General features: G+C 29.7%; 4 protein-coding genes across 4 annotated transcripts; 3 read left to right on the top strand and 1 right to left on the bottom strand.

The window, feature by feature from the left end:
* The first annotated feature begins 981 nt into the window (after positions 1 to 981).
* On the top strand, positions 982 to 2,055 carry LOC105107798 (probable carboxylesterase 7). Its single transcript, XM_011001845.1, has one exon. The coding sequence runs from the start codon at positions 1,048 to 1,050 to the stop codon at positions 2,026 to 2,028; it is 981 nt and encodes a 326-aa protein (XP_011000147.1). The 5' UTR covers positions 982 to 1,047; the 3' UTR covers positions 2,029 to 2,055.
* Positions 2,056 to 2,817: 762 nt separating this feature from the next.
* On the bottom strand, positions 2,818 to 4,186 carry LOC105107807 (probable carboxylesterase 12). The gene is made up of 2 exons (XM_011001856.1): positions 3,121 to 4,186; positions 2,818 to 3,004 (listed from the first exon to the last, which is right to left on the bottom strand). Exon 1 carries the CDS (start codon positions 4,083 to 4,085, stop codon positions 3,144 to 3,146), a length of 942 nt encoding a protein of 313 aa, XP_011000158.1. The 5' UTR covers positions 4,086 to 4,186; the 3' UTR covers positions 2,818 to 3,004; positions 3,121 to 3,143.
* A 3,577-nt stretch (positions 4,187 to 7,763) lies between these two features.
* LOC105111249 (probable carboxylesterase 12) lies at positions 7,764 to 8,723 on the top strand. Its single transcript, XM_011006564.1, has one exon. It carries the CDS (start codon positions 7,764 to 7,766, stop codon positions 8,721 to 8,723), a length of 960 nt encoding a protein of 319 aa, XP_011004866.1.
* Positions 8,724 to 10,676: 1,953 nt separating this feature from the next.
* On the top strand, positions 10,677 to 11,803 carry LOC105107812 (probable carboxylesterase 12). The gene has a single exon (XM_011001868.1). The coding sequence runs from the start codon at positions 10,806 to 10,808 to the stop codon at positions 11,775 to 11,777; it is 972 nt and encodes a 323-aa protein (XP_011000170.1). The 5' UTR covers positions 10,677 to 10,805; the 3' UTR covers positions 11,778 to 11,803.
* Positions 11,804 to 23,250: the final 11,447 nt, after the last annotated feature.

The following is a 23,250-nucleotide window of genomic DNA, read 5'->3' on the forward strand; positions in this document are numbered from 1 at the left end:
TTTTTTATTTTATAAAAAAATTTTATATAACAATTTTCTCTTTAAAATAATTACACTACGTACATAAAAAGTTAAATTTGTATTTTTAATTTTTTTACAAATAATATCTACCGGTTAATGTTGTATCATATTTTTTTAACAATCACGTTATTTATTATATAATAATATAAATATAAATATAAAATAAATATTATAATTTAGATTGATAAGATGCTCATGGTATTATAATAAAATATTATAAAAAGTTTCTTCATGCATGGGTTAAAATTTTATATAGTAATTTTTTTTGCAGTTAAAACAATAATTTTAAAATCTAGCATGTTTTAGTTAATTGACTCGAATATTGACTAATCCAAAATTAAATTAAATTATATTTAAAAAAAATAAAAAATTCAGATGACTTTATAGATTAACCTAATAAGATTTTGTAAAAAATATAGTTATAACCAGTTAAATATTTTTTTAACTGTTATGACATTATTTTAATTTAAAAAAAAAATAAAATTGACTTAAATAATTCAGTCACTTGATTAAAACCTATAATCTGACTATTAACCAAGTTTAAAAACTCTATTTGAAAATGTATAATTAAATCTGATTAGTTTGAAAAAAATATTAAATTAATATTTATTTTCAATGAAATTTAGATATTTTTAAAAAACTAACATACAATAAAAAATTTATGTAAATTATATAATTAGGTAATAATTTAAATTCGTAAGTGGGGATGATTATTTTATAAAATATTATTTTTTATACTGTTTCTGAATTCAAATATTAATATTATTTTTTAATTAATAAAACACATGGAAGTTTGAATTTAAAAAAGATTATTTAAAAGATTATATAAATTACAAGATCTCACCTGGTAATTTCGTACGTGTCCTTGATATTATGCTGTCATATGTTAGATGCTGACAAAATATATCTATATATATACATATATATATATATAATTAATTAATTCGCGTTATTTCGATCTATATAAGGGTAGCCAGCCATCGGAATTTTTTGGTAACTACCTCCCTCAATTTCTTGAAGAAAATCATGTTCGATATCCTCGATGTCATCTCTACTGGCCCAACCGAGCCTGATGTTGCCCATGACTTTTCCCCCGTTATGATCATCTACAAAGATGGCAGGGCAAAGAGACTCGTGGGCAATGAGATTGTTCCCCCTTCTCTAGATCCCAAATCAAATGTTCTGTCCAAAGATGTTGTCTATTCACAGGAAGAAAATTTATCTTCTAGACTTTTCCTCCCAAACAACATCAATGCCAACAAAAAGCTCCCTCTTTTACTTTACTTTCATGGCGGAGGCTTTGGCCTTGAGACTCCCTTCTCGCCTACGTACCATGGCTATCTCAACACATTAGTTGCAGAGTCTCAAATAATCGCCATCTCAGTTGATTATAGAAGAATCCCAGAACATCCCATCCCCATTCTGTATGGCGATTCATGGGCTGCTGTTAAATGGGCTGCATCTCATGCCGATGGGGATGGTCCTGAAGAGTGGCTAAATAGCCATGCTGATTTCAACAAGGTGTTTTTTGCCGGAGATAGTGCTGGTGCTAACATAGCACATCACATGGCCATGAGGTATGGTGAAGAGAGATTAGTCGGTGTTAATCTCATCGGGATTATTCTAGTACATCCTTTCTTCTGGGGCAAAGACCCTATTGCCAACGAAGTTGATGTAGGCGAGACAATGCGAGAATTGATGGAGACTATTTGGCGTTGTGCGTGTCCTACAACAAGTGGATGCGATGATCCTTTAATTAATCCGATGAATGATCCAAAATTGCCCAGATTGGGGGGCAACAAGGTGCTTGTTGCTGCTGCTGGGAAAGATGTGTTGAGGAACAGGGGGAGGTTGTATTGTGAGACCTTGAAGAACAATGGATGGGGTGGAAGGGTTGAGTTCATGGAGGCCAAAGAAGAGGCTCATGTTTTCCATTTGCCCAACCCTACCTGCCAAAATGCTGTGGCAATGCTTAGGAAAATTGTTTCTTTCATACATGAAGAATGACTGAATGCGATTTTTTGTTGCCTCTAATTATTGCTAACGCCCCTCTTCACATCTTTATGCTGTGTTTATCCACTGATGAGATAAAAATAACAGAGACAGGGAAAAAAAATAATATCAAATCTTTATGCTGTGTTTATCCACTGATGAGATAAAAAAAGTATCTTTCATTATAATTGATTTCACACTTTCAAAACATATATTTTAAATTATTGTGTTAATTTTTTTTTAAATATAATATCTTAAATTGTTGTATTTTAAAAACACAATGTTTAAATATATCATGATTTTTAATAATAATATTTATTAAATTTTCTGTTTATAAAAGATAGCATAATTAAATTATGCTAATTTAAGAAAAAATCATTTTAATTAGTACCTGATGGAGTCAAATATTACAAGAGAATTTTAGCCAACTCTGTTTTTATTTATTTTTTAATTCCCTTTCCCCGCCTCTCTTCTCTTTTCATTTTTTTTATTTTTATTATTACACCTCCACGCCACTGCTGTTATCATTTTACAATACTAATTTATACCATATATTACACCAATAAATTGGAAAAACGCTCTCACTCGCCATTTTATTAGATAGATCAATAAACTGCATCTAATTTTTTTTTTTTCTGTTTTTGGTTACATAAAGTTGTAAACAATTATGTTTGATGTGACGCGGCAGCTCAACCATTATTTTGCTTTTTTATTTTTATTTTTTTCCTTTATTTTTTTTATTTTTAGATATTTTTAATATATTAATATTTAATAAATTATTTTAATATATTTTTAAATAAAAAATACTTAGATAACATTTATGTCTGAATAATACAACAGCGCGTAACAACGTACAATGTAGGAATTAAACCCATGGTTACAGAGATAGCAGTACCATACTAACCCGGATCGAGGGATAATTAAACTCAAGTTAAAAAAATCCACCTCACAGACATTCGTCCACGTCGCCTTAAATGAGAGTTGAAAATACCTGAGTTGAAAAAAAAAAAAAAAAAAAGATGCAATTGTAGAGAGACTGAATCTCAATATGCAAAAACTAACAAATAGATGATAAAATATGATAGCCTTCAATTAAAAAACAAAAACCTGACAGAAACTCTCCCCAGATCCTAGGCCTTGTCCTGATTCAGGAAAGAAGAGATTTTTTCAAGCATGAGCCTAGCGTTCTCCCCAGGAGGAGAGAGAAGATGGAACACATGATTCTCTCCTTTGGCCTCCATGATCTCCACTTCTCCACTCCATTCATTCTCCCTCAACTTTTCATAGTAGCGCCACCCCCTATCTCTCAGCAGATCCTTTTCAGCGACAGCAACAAGCACCTTGGAGCACTCCAGCCGAGCCAAGTTTGGATCGACAAGTGGATTAAGTAAAAGGTCATCGCACCCATTTGATGTAGGGCATGACAGACGCCACAGACCTTCAGCGAATGCTCTTTGTGATGATTCCTTGGGCTCATTACCAATAGGATCCTTACCCCAGAAGTATGGATGTGCCAAAACTATCCCAGCAACATTAAAACCAACTATTTTCTCTTGACCGTGTCTCATGGCCATCTGGTGTGATATATTAGCACCAGCACTATCCCCATAAAAAAACACCTTGCTAAAATCAGCATGAGAGTTTAGCCACTCCTCAGGCCCATCTCCATTAACATGAGATGCAACCCATTTGAGGGCTGTCCATGAATCATCGTATGCCGCAGGAAGAGGATGCTCAGGTGCTCTTCGGTAGTCTACGGAGACTCCTATGACATTAGCCTCGGCTACTAAGGTATTGAGGTAATTATGGTAAGTTGAAGAGAAGGCAGTTTCTATCACAAAGCCTCCACCGTGAAAGTAAACTAGGAGGGGCAGTTTTTGGTGAGGATTTGTGTTTTTTGGAAGGTAAAGTCTACAAGATAGATCCAGCGCAGGTGAATAGACGACATCTCTGGACATGACATTGGAATTGGGATCACCAGGAAGGGCGATATCTACTCCCATAAGTCTCTCTATGCGGCCATCTTTGTATAGTCGAAGTAAAGGAGAGAAATCTTGAGCAACTTCCGACATGGTTGAGCACTTGAAATTGCCGACAGAGGACTCGGTTAATTCAAAACATATTTGGAAAAGGCTTGAATAAATATGGGGTTTACAATTTACATCGTAATAAATACTGGGGTTTCATTATAACATGACGACAAAACGAAAGAAAAATTACTGAAAATATATTAAAATAATATTTTAATTTTTAAAATCTCCTCCTCCATCTACTTTATGCTGTTTTTTCATAATAACATTACTGGTCACGAGAAGTTTTTTCTATTTTGCAAAAATTAAACCCCCTTCTCACCACCTTCACTAGCATGTTTTTTATTTGTCCATTCCTATCTTACAATTCAAATAAGCATCCGTGTGAATTCAAATGCCTTAACTCAAGAAGGAAATTTCGGCCGTCAAAGCTTATCAATCGGGACCGTAGAAACTTAATTTTCCACCGATTTTAATTAAAATCACGTAAAAACCATCCTGAAAGGCCAATAATCCATTGATAACCCCCAAGACCCTCCAGCATGCACAGAAAATCAAAGTCAAAGTAGGACAAAATTGTAAGCTCAAATTTATTTATTTACAATGTCACTTAAAATAAATACCACCTCTACAGAGTTCTTTTCTCTTTCGAATAAATTCAAAGATATCGAAACCAAAGTTATTAGGTATTAGAATTTAATCATCCAAGAGCTTTCCCACTCTTTAATTATTTTAATGATCTTCTCTTTTACTTCTCAGTTTTCAGCGATTGAAATGCTATAAAAATAAAGTTCAGGGGTAGACTATAATAGCCTAAAAAACAAAAATAATGGGAAAGGAAAAAAAATAAAATCTGATGGTCAAACAAAAGCTTTTGTGGAGAGGGGCTATATGTAAGGATTATGGACACCACTTATCTCCACATTGGTATGATATTGTTCACTTTGGGTCTAAGTCCGATTTGCTCTCTATCTTCACATTGATATGATATTGTCCATTTTGGACCTAAGTTCTCATGGATTTGCTCTTGAGTTATACCCAAAAGGCCTCATACCAATGGAGATATTTGTCCATCCTTATATACCCTTGATCCTCCCTATTTCTAATCAATGTGGGACTTTGATCGCATACCTAATACTCTATTTCTTTCTTTATATTGATATTGATTCTCAACCTCTCGATTTGATTACTAAAAGGAAGATAAAATTGTATTTCATAAAATCAATCACTAATTAATGATGATTCATTCAACGAGACATCGATAAAGTGAGAAGAAAGAGCAAGAATATTCGAGCTTGGAAAAATATAACAACATAACTTAAAAAATATGTAAAATGGTTGAATAAACTCGAAACTTAAAGGATCAAAATGCAAAATAAAAACTTGAAAATATGTGAATAGTGGATCCTAGACAGCGAAATCATTGGGTGTTTGCCTGTGTGTAAGATTACAAGGATATTTTATGATGTAATTATAATTGTTTTTTAAATAATATTTTTTTTATTTTTTAAAAATTATTTTTGATATTAGCATATTAAAATAATTTAAAAACAATAAAAATATATTCATTTGAAGTAAATAATAAATAATTTTTTAAATTATTTTAAATATATTTTTGAAATACAAAATCAAACAATTTCACGTCACATCACTTAATTAATTTTGAGGAAGAAACAATTAATTGAAATTTCTGCTAGCAGAAAAGAAAAAAGAAGAAGACGTGGTTCATTTTAAGATAACGTTACTTGTTAAATTACGTAACCTGCACATCCAATTAAAAACAAAAGGACTTGATCCAATATATTCCGCAGCCAAGGAAGGAAAATTAAAGGTACATGACACTGCCTAGCAATGCTAGGCAGCATAATTGTGGTCTCAAAACATCAACTAGTCAATTTGTCTATGTTCTGTTTCATTTTCACTAGAAAACAAATCCGTCACTATTGATTAGAACATTACTTCGATAGGTTTGTTTTCACCATCAAGAAATAATTTGATTTTTTAAAAAACTTTTATTTCAAATTAATTTTTTATTTTTTAATATATTAATATCAGAAATAATTTTTTTTAAATAATATATATTTAAAATAAAAAATATATTAAAAAATAATTGTTATCACAGTACTATCAATAACTGTAATATAGCCCAGCGTTTCAAATTTAAATATGCTATTATCTATACATGCACGGGCGGGGTCCATGACGACCAGAACAATATGAGATCTATATATATATATATGCCAGCCTGCCTTTCTCCGTTTTTAATTTTTTTATTACTTGCCACTTGATACCAGGGCCCAAAGCTCCTTCGATATTTAATCACAGAAGTATCTGAAACGTCTGAGAGGTGACGTGGAAAAATACAGGTCCATTTTTTTTTTCTGGGAGTAAAAGGGCCGAAGCCCAAACTAAGAAGTCAGAACATTTGTCATGGAACAAAAGCCCAACCACATCAGTTATATTTTACCCTTCTAGAAGACCATAAGAGAGAACTCCTCACTTGAAACCATGACTGAAATTAGTGTGAACTAAACTAAAATTTACTCTACCTTTTATCTTAAGAAAATTTAATTTATTTTTCCACATTGGGAGATTTGTGCATGAAAAATGTTAAAAATTTGTTTTTAAGAACTCAGATAAGCCATTTTAAATATTTAAAAAATGCCAACATCCATTTGAAATTTCCGTATGATTTTGCAAGAATACTATAGAATTAAATAAGGGGAATTTATTGAATAGATTCTTGTATTTTCCTGGAAATATGATATCTGTAGCTGATTGAAAATAAAAAGTTCTTATTAGTATCTCTTTTACTTACTCATTCATCCCTGAACATCAGTGATAAAATCAAATAAGTTTAATATTCTCCCCTTATAACTTAAAATAAATTTAATAATAAGATATTTGTCATTTATAATACAAACATGCACATCACCTGTGTTTAAAACTAATCACTGAAATGGATTCCACCCCTAAATTTGGCTTTATAAAATAATTAATAACTAGTAAGTAAAATTAAGAAACTACCTCCTATCAATTTACATATACTATAATAAATATTTCAAAAGGTCTTTTTAAATTCAATCCCCGGACAATATTTTTTTCTCTCCCGATGACGAATCCCTGAAGGAATTATTTAAAATCACTATAAAAGTTGCAAGTGCATGTGATTAGGTATTCAAGACTAAAAGAGTATTTGGGGCGTGGAAGCGATTATTTTTTTAAAAGTATTTTCATGCATTAAAATAATTTAAAAATATGTTAAAAAATAACTTTAAATGAAAAAAAAAAACTCAAAACTTACTTCATCCCTATTTGAAATGCAACACCAAACGTGACTTTACCACCTACTCATGATCGGGAACTGCTCTCAATATGGTTGTTTTCGAATTGAGCTGTCTTTGGAATAATCTCTCCGGCTGCGGAAAATTCCATGATCACAAGGAAAAAATGGATGTTTTTCCCAAGGCAATGCTTTTGGATTATTCAAAGGCATCGTAGAATTCTCCTTTCAAGAATCCTTTGTGACGTTTAGTGTGTCGATTATTGCTTTCCAAATCATCTTCCATGTAGAAAATGCGGATCTCGTTGCATTGTTTTACTCTCACTTCCAAATTAAATACTAATGAATTGATTATTATACACTAATTTCTAACAATATAGGGGCTAGCTACTGCTCAGCTCTCAAGGGCGACCATATTTTCATTCATTTCTTTCTGCATGGGCTCGAGTACTAAGCGTGAAATTGCCCATAATTTTTCTCCCCATGGTATCATATATAAAGATGGCAGCATAGATAGACTAAGTGGCAACGAAATTGTCCCCCCTTCTCTTGATCCCAAATCCAATGTCCTTTCCAAAGATGTTGTCTATTCACAAGAGGAAAATCTTTCTTCTAGACTTTTCCTTCCAACAAGCGTTGATGCTAGCCGAAAGCTCCCTCTTCTACTTTACTATCATGGAGGAGGCTTTTGCATTGAAACTCCCTTCTCACTTACTTACCATAGCTACCTCAAGACACTAGTTGCCGAGGCTGAAATTATTGCCGTCTCGGTTGATTACAGGAGAGCCCCAGAACATCCGATCCCCATCCCGTACGATGATTCATGGACTGCCCTTAAATGGGCCGCATCTCATGTCAACGGAGACGGTCCTGAAGAGTGGCTAAATATTCATGCTGATTTCGGCAGGGTGTACTTCGCTGGAGATAGTGCTGGCGGTAATATAGCCCATCACATGGCCATGAGATACGGTCAAGAGAGATTACCTGGTATCAATGTCGCAGGGACGGTTCTAATACATCCTTATTTCTGGGGCAAAGAACGTATTGGCAACGAGGTTAATGAAAGAGAGGCAGTACGAGAAGGGCTTGATGCTATGTGGCATGTCGCGTGCCCTACGACTAGTGGATGCGACGATCCCTTGATTAATCCAATTAAGGATGCAACATTGCCTAGCCTGGGGGGCTCCAAGATGCTTGTTTTCATAGCTGGGAATGATGTGTTGAGGGACAGGGGGTGGCTGTATTATGAGACCTTGAATAAGAATGGATGGGGCGGAAAGGTTGAGATCATGGAGGCCAAAGAAGAGGTTCATGTTTTTCATTTGTCCAATCCTTCCTCCGTCAATGCCGTCGCTATGCGTAGAAAATTTGTCTCTTTCATCCACGAAGAAAGATAGCTGGAGAAAAAGGAAGGATAGCTGTGTATATATAATCTGTAATCTATTACTTCAATTCTTGGGCTGCATCGTATTATACGACTCTACATGTTATCTAATACTTCATCGATGAACCAAGATTTATTAAGAAATTATGTCAAACTAATTAGATAATCTCAAGTCCAATATTAAAGCTCACGAAAATAGACCTAAATCAATGGACATTAATTAACTTACCAAAAGCTAGCTACAAGAAGCTTAATATATAGTCATTGATCAAGTTACACCGTATGTGTTAGTATTATAAATAATCATTATGAATGCTAATCACCCACTAACCTATAAGTAATATAAATTGCATTCATTAACTCCAAACCAAAATATATGTGACATAGATTAGTCATGGTTTATTCAAATATGAATAATAATAATATCTTTTAATCTTAGTATAAGTTGAAGAATCCCCTTCCGTGGGTAAAATTAAAAAAGCAAATATCAAATATATCACTAAATTATCGAGTAATATCAATTGTAAAAAGCAAATATCAAATATATCACTAAACTATCGAGTAATATCAATTGTGCACCCAAATTATATTTTATATCAATTTATCACTAAATTATTTTTATTTCTCAATTAAGTCAACTTTCCAACAAAATAATGTTACTTCTTAGAAGAAAGTATAATTTAAATAAAGATGCAGGAAAAAAATCCTTTGAAAATAAATGAAAGTATTTAATTAAGAGGTTTGAAAATAAAATTGATATAACAAAATATTCGATGAAAATATTGATTAAGACTATATATATCTATATATATATATAGATATAGATATAGATATAGATAGATAGATAGATAGATAGATAATATAATGGTATTCTTTAGAATTGCATAATTAATTATCAATTCATAAGTCAGCACTAATTGTGTTTTTAAATGAATAGTTTATCTTCATTTTTTACTCTTTATAAATTGTTTTGTACTTTTTTCACCATTTCTCCTTCAATCTACTAGATGTCATTTAATATCGAGACGCATACATACAGGAGGAATTTTCCCTCAATCCTACTAGAAGGAAATTATTATATACCAAATGGTTACGAAATTTGAGTCATGTTCTAGAATCCAAACAATTCCTCTTTATTAGGTTTTTCAAACAGTCCCTCTTTATTAGGCTTTTTTTTAAACACTTTTGAAATGTAAAAATAATAAAACACGTGTTCGTAGAATTCCTTCTTCACAAATCATATTTTACGTTTAGTCCATCATTCATCATTAATGCTTTTAGATCCAGAACATACTCGTGTGTTTGTTTTAGAAGTGGAGGTTGTTATTTGGGCGTGGGATCCACTGAAAAAACTAAAAAATAATAATAAATATTAGTTTTTATGGTTGAATTTTATATATAATTAAATTATACCACAAATGATAAAACAAACACTGCAATGTCGGTGCGTTGTTTGGCTTGTCTAATACGTCGGCATTAGTAAATCGGAGTTAGGACCACCCTTTCTGAGATGGTAGTCGACCTTAATTAGTTACAAAAGAAAAGGATTACAAGAAAGCTTCATGATAGTTCTCAAGATGGAGGAGGGCCCTAAGCATGAAACTTCATTCCTTTAAGCAGACTTTTCCCTTTTTGTTTTTTTTTTTTCCTTTTTTTTGTATAAACAAGAATTAATCCCATGACAAATCCATGCGATTCTACAATTTAGCATGTCGACCATAAGTCTCTGTTGGCCAATAAAATTAGTAAAGTAATTACGCGCCAGTCAATTCCTGACGGTCTCCTGGAGTTTCTTTATTTGACAAACCTGGACGTAGAATTATAGCGTTTGATCAGGTTTGGAACTTGGACACTCTCACTTCAGAATTTCAACCCATCTAGAAGACTTTTATGATGTCATCGCTGCGTTAGCCAACAATTAACAGCTTGAGGATTTAAAACCAGTACCAGGGAACACCGTGAGAATTCAATTTCTTCTTCGACTCTGACGTCTTTCACCTGTCTATAAATTAAAGACCCTCCTCCATTCTTTTCTCATGCTACCACAACTTCATCATTTCTTGTAAAACAGAGGGAAGAGAAAAGAAAAGCCACCATGTTTTCATACAATATGGACGCAGCCAAGGCTGATGTTGCCAAGGATCTGTCTCCCTTTATCATCTTATATAAAGATGGCAGGATAGAGAGGCTCATAGGCAACGAAATCGTCCCCCCTTCCCAGGATCCCAAATCCGATGTCCTGTCAAAAGATGTCATCTATTCAAAAGAAGCAAGACTATCTTGTAGACTTTACCTTCCAAAAGGAGTGCATCCCAACAAAAAGCTCCCTCTCCTGGTTTACGTTCATGGGGGAGGCTTCTACGTTGAAAGTGCCTTCTCGCCTACTTACCATAATTACGTTAACCTCTTAGTCGCCGAGGCTAAAGTTATTGCTATCTCTGTTGATTATAGGAGAGTACCAGAACATCCCATCCCTATTCCATATGATGATTCATGGGCTGCCCTAAAATGGGCTGCCTCTCATGTCAACGGAGACGGTCCTGAAGAGTGGCTAAATAAACATGCTGATTTAAGCAAGGTGTTCTTGGCTGGTGACAGTGCTGGTGGTAACATAGCACACCACGTGGCAATGAGGTTTGGTCAAGAGAACATTATTGGTGTAAATGTTGCAGGTATTGTTTTAATAAATCCTTATTTTTGGGGAGAGGAACGGATTGGAAATGAAGTTAATGAATTAGAGAGAGTGCTGAAAGGGATGAGTGCAACATGGCACCTTGCATGTCCTAAAACAAGTGGATGTGATGACCCTTTAATCAATCCTACTTACGATCCAAATTTGTCTAGTCTGGGGTGCTCCAAGGTGTTTGTTGCTGTTGCTGAGAAAGATTTGCTAAGGGATAGGGGCCTGCTATACTGCGAGACTTTGAAGAAAAGTGGATGGGGTGGAGTGATTGAGATTATGGAGGTCAAAGGAGAGGAGCACGTCTTTCATTTGTTCAAGCCAGCCACCGACAATGCTGTCGCCATGCTGAAAAAGATTGTCTCTTTCATACATGGCCAAAACTGAATATGTTTGCCTGTTCTCTTTTTTTCTTTCAGTGTTGTATTTCATCAAGGATGGTAGTCGACCTTAATTAGTTACAAAATAAAAGGATTACAAGACAGCTTCATAATAATTCTCAAGATGCAGGAGGGCCCTAAGCATGAAACTTCATCCCTTTAAACAGACTTATCCCTTCTTGTTTTTTTTTCTCCTTTTTTTAATATATAAACAAGAATTAATCCCATGATTAATATCCATACCTTTTTTTATTTTGTGTTCAAAGTGATAAATCCATGCGATTTTTATGTTTGCCTGTTCTCTTTTTTTCTTTCAGTGTTGTATTTCATCAAGGACCGTGTAATAATTTTTTCATGTTTTGTGCTATTAAATAAATATATAATATTTTAAAAAATTAATTATTAATTCAAGTATGTAAGTTTTTGAAGTTAACAATTAAGTTTTAATTCAAATACTTTACTCAAAATATTAAAAAAAAAATACAAAAGTATATCAAATTAAAATAAAAGATAAAAATAAATTCACTATTAAGGTTACATCATTCGATATTTTATAAAATATAATTTATTTATAATTAAATCTGTATTAATATTGTAATAACCTTTCAACTGAGATAACATAATAATCAATAAAGTAATTAATTTTTTCTCTCTCTCAATTCCTCTTTTCTTCACTTGATTTTTTTTTAAATTAATGTTTTATAAGTTAGACTTTATAAGTATACAAGTTATTTCCTCACTTTTTTTTCCTTGATTTTTTTATATTTTTCTCTTACTTTTCTCTCTTTCTTTCTTGCCTTTTTTTTTCTATTTTGTTTCAGCCCAACATATAAAAGGAAGGAAAATGTGATTTGTTTGATTTTTTAATAGCAAATAATTATTTTATCCTTAATGAGTTGTTTTGTTTTTATTTGATAGTTTTTTTATTAGTACTGCCAAGCTCTGTTCATTCTAAAATTTTAACTAAATTTTATTAAATATATTTTAAGATTCTTTATAAAATTTCAACTTAATTCGATGGTCAGATTGAAAATTACGTATAATAACGTAAAACTAGTTAAATTATGATTTTTCATCAAATTTCTGAATTTTTCTAAAAATTATAAAATTATAAATAAACTAAAATATTATATTACAAGGATTTACGTAAATTTTCAGAATTTTTTAATAACTCAATTATAAATTATAAATTTTTTATATAAAATTAATTAAAAAATATTGATAAAATTTTAACCTTATTAAAGCTGATTCTAGCCCTTGTTGTTCTTCCGCCCATGTATTTCATGTGGTATTCGCCCTTATAGAAAGTAGTAGCCCCACCTTTACGTAAACTAATGGGGCACTACCACCAATTCTTAGACTAAATCTTTGTGCTATTCTGGGAAGACAATTTTAGATTGTAACCTTTTCCCTTTTCCTTTTTTAACGGGAATTTTCTTTATATTTAAACAAGGCACGAGCCCATTATAATTGTTTAATGAAGTCCAGAGTTACAAGGCAAGCAGTGGTGGAAGCAGGGGCCCGGCCCTGCAAAATATTTAATTTATTTTATTACTTAGACACTAAACACGCTAAACGTTAAAAGATTTGAAGGTGGAATATATTTTATTTTTATAAATGGGCTCTTCCCATAGTAAATATATTGATAGAATTTGATCATGTTTTGTTTTAACTCCCCCTTGAAATATAAAGTTGTTGTTAATTTTTAAAATCCTAACATTAAATAAAAGATGGATATAAAAATAGAAATAATAAATGGAAAAGTAGAGTAGACAACAAACCTATTAATTAATTAATTTTTTATTAAATAAAACAAGATAATTGATTATTGATAATCTAAATTTCAAATATATTTTTGTTTTGTTCTAAGGTATTTATTAAGAATTTGATGATTTTTTTATAATCATGTTATTTTTGCTTCTTTTTTTCTCAGATTGGTTAGTTTTACTAATTTTTTAAATTCTTGTTATAGTGATGTTTTTTCTAATTAATTTGATATATTTTATGAGTTTGTTTTAAATATACTTGGATTTTTTTATTTTTTTAACAAAGTCACCAAAATTATCAATTTTTTCTCACAATATATGTTTTGATTTTAAGTTGAACCATGAACAGAATAAGAAGAATTGATTTTTTTTAATAAAAAGAGAAAAAATATTGAGAAATCAAAGGTTAGTGAACCAATTTCAATGTAAAATATTGAGAAATCAAAGGTTAGTGAATCAATTTCAATGTGTAATGTTAAAGGTATGGTTGAATAGTTCTAATGTATTTCAGTTTATAAAGAACGTGCATTGACTAGTAAACCACCTCCTACCAGAATTGATATTGCTCTATTAGTTGGAAATCCAAGCAATCGTCCTCAAATTTGAAAATACCTAGTTAATTAATAAGATAAAATTTGAAGGATATACGTTAATTTAAGGTTATATCAATGTTCGATGCATGAATATTCGCTGACCGACGAAAAACATCCTCATTGATTTTAATTTCACTAGTTCACAAGTTATCCATAACTTGAATATTCAAAGAAAAATATTGCATTTTGTTTCATTGACATTCTATTTTCAAGTAAGTCATCTGGAAAGCCAAGATTAGACATATTTACTGTTAAATGACTCAATTGTTTGAAGAAAATAAATGATGTGAAGTAGTGTGCTTTTTTGACTCATGTGAGAAAAGGTCTAAATTCAGCTTACAGATTTGCTACCAGGTGTTTGAAAAATTTTAAAAATCAATCATGTCAAATTTGAAAATACCCGGTTAATCAACAAGATGAAATTCAATAAGCATACATAATCTTAAGGTCATATCAACCTTTCATGTCTGAATATTCGCTGACTAATGAAAAACATCCTCGTTGATTTTAATCTAACTGGTTCACGAGTTATCCATGACTTGAATATTCGAAGAAAAATACTGCATTTTATTTCTTTTACTATTTATTTTCAAGTAAGTCATTTGAAAAGTCAAGATGAGACACATTTACTATTAAAGGGTTCAATTATTGGAAGAAAGTTAATGATGAGAAGTAGTGTGCCTTTTTGATTCATACGAGAAAAGGTCCAAATTCAGCTTATAAAATTGCTACTAGATGTTTGAAAAATTTTAAAAATCAGTCATGTCATATTTAAAAGGTAGATAAGAGATAAATTACTCAAGAAATTTAAAATAATTTAAAATAATTGATTGCAATCATCCTTAAATTTGAGAATGCTTGGTTAATCAATAAAATAAAATTAAAAGGGTATACGTTAATTTAAGGTCACATCAACCTTTGATATCTGAATATTTGCTGACTAATAAAAAATATTATCGTTGATTTTAATCTCATCGATTCACAAGTTATTAATAACTTGAATTTTCAAAGAAAAATATTGTATTTTATTTTTTTTATTATCTATTTTCAAGTAAGTCATCTGAAAAGCCAAGCCAAGATCAGACACATTTACTATTAAATTATTCAATTGTTTAAAGAAAGTTAATGATAGGAAGCATTGTGCTTTTTTGACTCATATGAGAAAATGTCCAAATTCAACTCACAGATTTGCAACCAGGTGTTTGAAAAATTTAAAAAATCAGTCATGTCATATTAAGAAGGTAGTTAAGAGACAAACTACTTAGAAATTTTAAAATAATTGATTGCATATTAAAGCTTTAATAGTTGTTGTTTGTTGATTTATATTTTTAGCATGTGTTTTTAGAGGACACGATAAACTTCTGAATAAAAAAATTAAAGTAATTTTTTTGAAATAGTAGAACTTTTAGCATCTTTCAATAAGCAACTAAGCAACTAGAAGCTCTTGTTACAGCTAAAAAAATTAAAGTAATTTTTTTGAAATAATGGAACTTTTAGCATCTTTCAATGAACAACTAGAAGCTCTTGTTATAGGTAATACTTCATAAAATGATAAATACACTTTACATTCAATTCAAAGGGAATTTTTGCATTTAATAGGTAAAAATATTATTATATCTTTTGTAATATGTTTTTTATATAAAATTAAATTATGCAGCTTTTATTTTATTCTTAAACTCATATATAATAAATTAAAAAAATTATATTTTTTAGCCTCCTAACAAATAACTCTATCTCCGCACCTGTAGGCAAGCACTTAATTCCAAATATCATGTCAGAGGAATCTAAATTATAAAACATGCATAGGCTGGCTCGCTCAATAAACACCCGCTACAAGTATGAAGAAAGTTCAAGATTTCAAAACCGAGTGGCGAAGTCAAGTCTTTGGAGCGTATTGCATTTGGTATTTCCAATCTCAAATACGGACAGCAAGGCTGGATTATCTATTAGAATTATCGGGGGGCTGCAAGCACCAAATTTAATAGTAATTTTTTATGATTTAATGAAGATTAATAAAGTTGATATGGTGGCCATTGTTGAACCTCGCATTGGTGTGGTTAATGCGGACACCGTCTCTCAGAGTGGATGCTCAAGGTTTTTCAGGTGGTTTATGGATTCTTTGGAAAGACACTGCTAACAGGGTTCGTATTGTAGATAGTGGAGGCCAATTTGTTCATATTGAAATTGAGAATGTGTCTACAGGCAAATGGTTTTGTACCTTTGTTTATGCCAACCCTTAGCTAGTATTCGTTGAAACACAACTTTTTTGTACCATATAATTAGAATTATTGCTGGTTCCTATGATACATCGATCTGGGTGTTTTTAATGAGATGCCTAGTCCTGCAGACAAAAAGGTGGAGCTCCTTTTGATTTCTCTCGTTGTTTGAGGTATAAACAATAGATTGATTAGTGTAAACTTATTGATTTGTGTTTCATGGGTTCTTGTTTTACTTGAAGGGGCCAGGAAGCTAGAGGTTATGGCTTGAAAGAATCTATTGTGCTTCTTGCAATCAATTTCGGCTAATGAGTTTCGATGATGCCATGGTTCTTCATCTTCCTCGGAGTAAATCCGATCACCTCCCAGTGTGTGTGCTGGCCTGTAATTCTTATCAGGCTGAAATGGGGGCTGCTTTGTTGGGTCTCAAATTAGCATGGCATCTTTGTTTCAAGCATATTATTCTGAAAATGGATTCGTCTCTTCTGGTGGCAGCTTCGAGTGGCGGTTCTTCTTCCTCAATTCATTGCACTGTTTTATGAAATCTTCAAGTTTCCCAGCTTTGATTGGGATGTTATTTGGATAGCTACCAGTACCAGGCGTTAGATCTTCACTTCACTGTGGGTTATATTAAAAACATATAATTGTATTGAAAAAATATAAATATTATTTTTGGGATGAAATATTTGAAATAATAATAAAAAAATTTACTAGTTTATCAGAATAAATTAATCTAACACCATAAATATTAATAAATAAATTAAAAAATTGGTGTGACTTATTCTACAAGGTGGGGAAACAACAAATTGAATGCCTACTCAAATGATGATACGGTTAAAAAGAAGCACTTTGTCATTTTAATCAGGGGCGGAGCTAAGTTTAAAGGCCAAAATTAATATAATAATATATATTATTAAAAAATTTATTTATTTAAATTAAAAATAATAAAATATTTTAAAATATTTTTCAGGGGCATGGCCTCTGCTTGCCACCCCTAGTTTCGTCCCTGATTTTAATGTTGTCTAACCTTAATTTAAATTTGTGAATATAAAAAGTTGTTAAATCCAAATAAAATTTATGATAGTGCATTATGTTTTTTTGACTCCACTGAACTGTACTGTTGCATAATTAGTTGTTGCGAATAGAGACTTTTGACATATGATTGCCTTAGCAGACAAATGTGCAAGGAAAGCTGTCCTCTTCTCTTGTTTTCCTCTTTTTTTTCTTTTTTCTTTTTTTTTTAATAATTGGAGGTGTTAAAGGCAAATTAACTCCTTTATTTATATATATATATATTATACTATCCCACTGCCAGCCAGTCTTGGAGGAGGTAAACAGCGTGGGTTTGGAAGTGTAATTGTATTAAAAACCATCAAATAAAATTATAATTAATCCTAAATTAACTCTAAATAAAATCCCTAGTCAATTAGCATCTTTTTTAGTGGTCTTACAATATGTAAATAGAATTCTCTCCTTAAAATATTTTTAACAATATCAAATATGTAAAAACCAAAGCCTCATTAATTATTTTTTTTCTCCTATCATGTTAGTTTATCTCTTTTTTTATATATAGTCACTGAATTACAAATTTATTTCTAAATTATTTAATTATAAATCTTATCTTTTAATTATTGAATCTTTATAAGATTACGGGTTAAATTTTACATGTGTTAATTAATTTAGATTAAAAAATTAATTTTCAAGCAACTTATTATTTTCAACAACAAATATATTCAAAATTATTTTATTATCCATATACTTTTATAACTTGTGTTGTTTTTAATTTTTTTTTTACCAGACTATGTTATAATTTTACAAGACACCAATTTTCCCAATACGCGTCATTCGTGCATCGAGGACCTTAGCCTTGAACCATCCCGTCATAATTACGTAATATATAACCATGCTTCCCTGTGTTAGTATGATGTAATCGCATAAATTTAATAATGTCGTGAGTCATTGTGTTCTTTAAAAGAAAAACAAAGAATTATACTATCATGTCGATATTTGTAATTTACATAGTTTATTGTTTTTTGGCAGTATGATAATTAATAATTTATAACTTAACCTTTTAGTTTGATAAAACTAATCAATTATTTTTTGTGGTTTACGACTAGAGAAAGAATGCGAACGACCACGTTAAATATTACGTAATTAATAAAAAATGACATTTTAGTGTTTAGGGTTGATTTTTACGGCGGGGTTCCATAAAAGTGGTTTTTGGTTTTTAATCATGCTGTAAAAATTGGTTTAGGTTTGGATTTTTTGTCAGGATTAATTTTAAGTTCTTAGGCATATTTGATACCTCCTGAAATTTTTTTAAATGAAAATGCGATGAAATTTAAATTTTAAGTTACAGATAAACTATACTTTGATCTCTCAGCAACCAATTCCACCACCCTTGTTGTTATTGTTTTTTCAAAAAAGCTTTTTTTATCTTTTTAGAATAAAATAATTCATAGTTAAGGCTATGTTTATTTTTTTTAAATAATTTATGGGAAATTACTTTCCAAACTTTCATATATTTGTTTATCATTAGAAAGGTTAGTCAATGAAAAATGTTTTTCGGTTAGCGAAAAACACTTTTCAGTTAACGAAAAACACTTTCTGATCAACGAAAAATACTTTTCAGTCAATAAAAAACACTTTCGGGTCAACAAAAACTTTGGCTTAGTTTTCAAGAAATTTTTTTTTTTAGTTATATTTATTTTCTAGAAAGTGGTTTCTGAGAAAACACTTTACAAACTTTTTGTATTTGTTTTCCAAAAAGTGGTTTCTATAAAATTACTTTCCAAACTTTTTTGTTTTTATTTGTTGTTAGGAAAGTTGGTAAACAGAAAACACTTTCCGGTCAAAGGAAAATTTAGCTTGGTTTTCCGGAAAGAGGTTTCTTAAAACATTTAAGTAGAAAACACTTTCTGGAAGTTGTGAAAAATTTAAAAATGTCATTATTTATTGATTGTATCAAATTTCATCCTCAAATTTTTGATTGCTATATATATTTTGTTTTTAATATTTATTTTTCAATTTTATTTCTTAAAATTTAATTTTTATATTAACTTTGGTCCTTATTTTTATAATTATTATTTTATTTTCTCCTATTATTTTTTTTTGAAATTTTTCATCTATTAAATTTGATTCTCATTCTTTTTATTGTTACTTATTTTATTTGAAATACCTTATGAAATGTTAATTATTATTATTTTAATTTCTTCATCTTTTTTTTAGATTTGATCTTTATTATTTTGATTATTATTTATTTTATTTGAGATAATTTATGAATTTTTTTTTTAAATTATTTTCCAGTTTATTTTCCATAACTATACCAAAAATTAGAAAATAGTTTACTTTTAAAAATTAATTTTTCTTAAATTTACTTTAAAAAAAAACAACTTTCTTGCAAACAAACATTACTTCAATAAAATTTAGAAAATTATCTTATTATCCTTTTTTTTTTTAGCTTTCATGGTAATATTGTCATTAATTTATAAAAAACTTATATAAATCAGTTTCCATATTTTTTTTTCAAAATTTTTTGTTTTATATTTTTTACAATACTAGTAATTATAATATAATACTAATAATTGTTTGGTTATAACAGGAAAAAAAGAAAAAGATAGAATCATGTCCTCGAGTAAAGTTTATCATAACTAACACAATCACATGCGAGCATAATGGAAAAGGACATTAATAGCCCAGGCCCAGCAGGCAGCTGTAAACGTCCTTGAAGTTTCAAAATCGAGGAACTGTGCACCCACGTTCACGGTTAAATTATTTGTTTTTGTTTTTTTTAATATTTTTTAAAAATTAAAGTTTTTTATTTAAAATTAATTTTTTTGATATTTTTAAATTACTTTGATGTTGTAATATCAAAAATTAATTTTGAAAACAAAAAAAATATTATTTTAATAAATTTATAATTTTTTTAAAACAATAACTATTATACTTATAAATAAACCCTAAATATTGATTAATTAAAGAATTTATTTTTTAAAAATTATAAAAAATCTTTATATAACAATTTTTATTTAAAGTAATTGCATGAAAAACATAAAAAAATTGAAATTAGTATTTTGAAAATTTTACAACTAATATCCAATTATTATCGTATCATATTTTTCTAACAGTAATATTATTTATCACACAACTAGTTTATCTTGACCGTGTCTAATGGCCATGTGGTGTGATATATTAGCCCGGCACTATCTCCAGATAAAAAACACCTTCCTAAAATCAGCATGAGAGTTTAGCCGCTCCTCAGACCCATCTCCATTATCAAGAGATGTAACCCATTTAAGGGCTGTCGATGAATCATCATATGCTAAGAAAGAAGATGTTCAGGTGCTTTTGGATAGATTATGATCTGAATTTATATTGTATATTTTGTGCTGTGTTAAAAAAATATTTCGACAATTGTTATCATAATTGAGGAGTTTCTCGGGATACTAGAATGGTAAAAATAAAATAATGATAAAATAATATTATATAAAAAATATTTTTAAAAATAGTATAGTTTAGAGTGATACACTTAATATCAGTGATCCATAAAAAATTATAAATATTATTTTAAATAAAAAAATTTACTCAATACAAGATTTAATAGAAAGAGATAAAAAGAGAAAAGTAAAAAAAAAAAAAGATTTATAAGACTTATCAATATTTTGATGACAACACTATAAATACTATTAAAACAAATCTTAATAATATAAATCTAATGAAACTAAAAAAAATTGATGACTAAACTAGATCACACAAGCTGTTTATACACGACAAGTGAGCTTTAATATATTTGTATGTCTTGTGTATCTATTTTGTTCATCATCTGTAATTATTTTTTTAATGTTATTTGATTCGTTATATTAAAATTTTTTGAACAATATTAATAATATCATTATTGAGAATTTGATATGTCTTTAACATCAATATTTTTTTTTTCACAATATGTTCACTTAAAAAAAACAAACATATAAAGAAAATAAAAAATAAAAATCATGTCCACTGCTTTTGAATATATATATATATATATATATATAATTTTTTTATAACTACATAAAGGGTCATAATCTTAGTGCTTTTGAATTAGTAACTATATACTAAGCATTCGTAATGAAATAATTAGTTAATTCTTTTAGCTTTAAAAATCCAATATTAAATCTTGATATTTGCTTATGACTCGGTCCTTTTACCAGTTTTTCATGATGACTTAATTAACCTTTTCTAATACACCTTAATTTCTAATTGAATTTCACAATATCTCCTACACAAGACAAAATAAAAAGACATTTAAAAAACATAATTCAAACTTTTAAAAAAATTACAATCAACCTTGGTGTTGGGGTTGTTGGGGATTTTTCAAAGGCAATGCTTCCTGTAGAATTCCTTCTCGACAGATCATATTTTACGTTTAGTCCATCAAGCACCATGGATGCTTTTAGCTCCAGAATATACTAAATGTCGGTGCGTTGTTTGGCTTGTCTAATACGTCGGCATTAGTAAATCGGAGTTAGGACCACCCTTTCTGAGATGGTAGTCGACCTTAATTAGTTACAAAAGAAAAGGATTACAAGACAGCTTCATGATAGTTCTCAAGATGGAGGGCCCTAAGCATGAAACTCCATTCCTTTTAACAGACTTTTCCCTTCTTGTTTTTTTTTTTTAATATATAAACAAGAATTAATCCCATGAAAATCCATGCGATTCTACAATTTAGCATGTCTATGTTGGCTAATAAAATTAGTAAAGTAATTACGCGCCAGTCAACTCCTGACGTTCTCCTGGAGTTTCCTTATGTGACAAACCTGGACATAGAATTAAAGCGTTTGATGACGTTTGGAACTTGGACACTCTCACTTCAGATTTAGGTTTGGATTTTTTGTCAGGATTAATTTTAAGTTCTTAGGCATGTTTGATACCTCCCTGGAATTTTTTTAAATGAAAATGCGATGAAATTTAAGTTTTAAGGTAAACTATACAGATAAACTATACTTTGATCTCTCGGCAACCAATTCCACCACTTTTATTGTTATTGTTTTTTCAAGGAAGTTTTTTTTATCTTTCTAGAATAAAATAATTTGTAGTTAAGGCTATGTTTATTTTTTTTTAAATAGTTTATGGAAATCACTTTTTAAACTTTCATGTATTTGTTTATTATTAGAAAAGTTAATCAATAAAAAATATTTTTCGATCAGCGAAAAACACTTTCTAGTTAACAAAAAATATTTTCTGATCAACGAAAAATATTTTTTAGTTAATGGAAAACACTTTCTAGTCAACAAAAACTTTAGCTTAGTTTCCAGGAAAATGTTTTTTTTAGCTATGTTTGTTTTCTGGAAAGTGATTTCTGGAAAATTATTTTCCAAACTTTCTTGTGTTTATTTGTTGTTAGGAAAGTTGTTAAATAAAAAATACTTTCAAGTCAAAGGAAAATTTGGCCTGGTTTTCAAGAAAGTGTTTTCATGAAAAATTTAGACAGAAAACACTTTCTGAAAGTTGTGAAAAATTTAGAAATGTCGTTATTTGTTGATTGTATCAAATTTGATTCTCAAACTTTTGATTGCTATATATATATATTGTTTTGAATATTTATTCTTCAATTTTATTTCTTAAAATTTTATTTTTATATTAACTCTGGTCCTTATTTTTATAATTGTTAATTTATTTTCTCCTATTATTGTTTTATTAAAAATTTTATCTATCAAATTTAGTCATCATTTTTATTATTATTACTTATTTTATTTGAAATAATTTATTAAATATTAATTATTATTATTATTATTATTCCATCTTTTACTTTTTTTAGTTTTTAGATTTGATTTCTATTATTTTGATTATTATTTATTTTATTTGAGATAATTTATGAAATTATTTTTTTTCAATTTCATTATTATTCAAATTTTTAATTTGTA

The sequence above is a fragment of the Populus euphratica genome, unplaced genomic scaffold, assembly GCF_000495115.2.
Source record: "Populus euphratica unplaced genomic scaffold, PopEup_1.0 scaffold3.1, whole genome shotgun sequence".
NCBI classification, from domain to species: Eukaryota; Viridiplantae; Streptophyta; class Magnoliopsida; order Malpighiales; family Salicaceae; genus Populus; species Populus euphratica.

Coding starts and splice junctions, on each gene's coding strand:
- LOC105107798 (XM_011001845.1), top strand. CDS start 1,048: ATGTTCGATATCCTCGATGTCATCTCTACTGGCCCAACCGAGCCTGAT.
- LOC105107807 (XM_011001856.1), bottom strand. CDS start 4,085: ATGTCGGAAGTTGCTCAAGATTTCTCTCCTTTACTTCGACTATACAAA.
- LOC105111249 (XM_011006564.1), top strand. CDS start 7,764: ATGGGCTCGAGTACTAAGCGTGAAATTGCCCATAATTTTTCTCCCCAT.
- LOC105107812 (XM_011001868.1), top strand. CDS start 10,806: ATGTTTTCATACAATATGGACGCAGCCAAGGCTGATGTTGCCAAGGAT.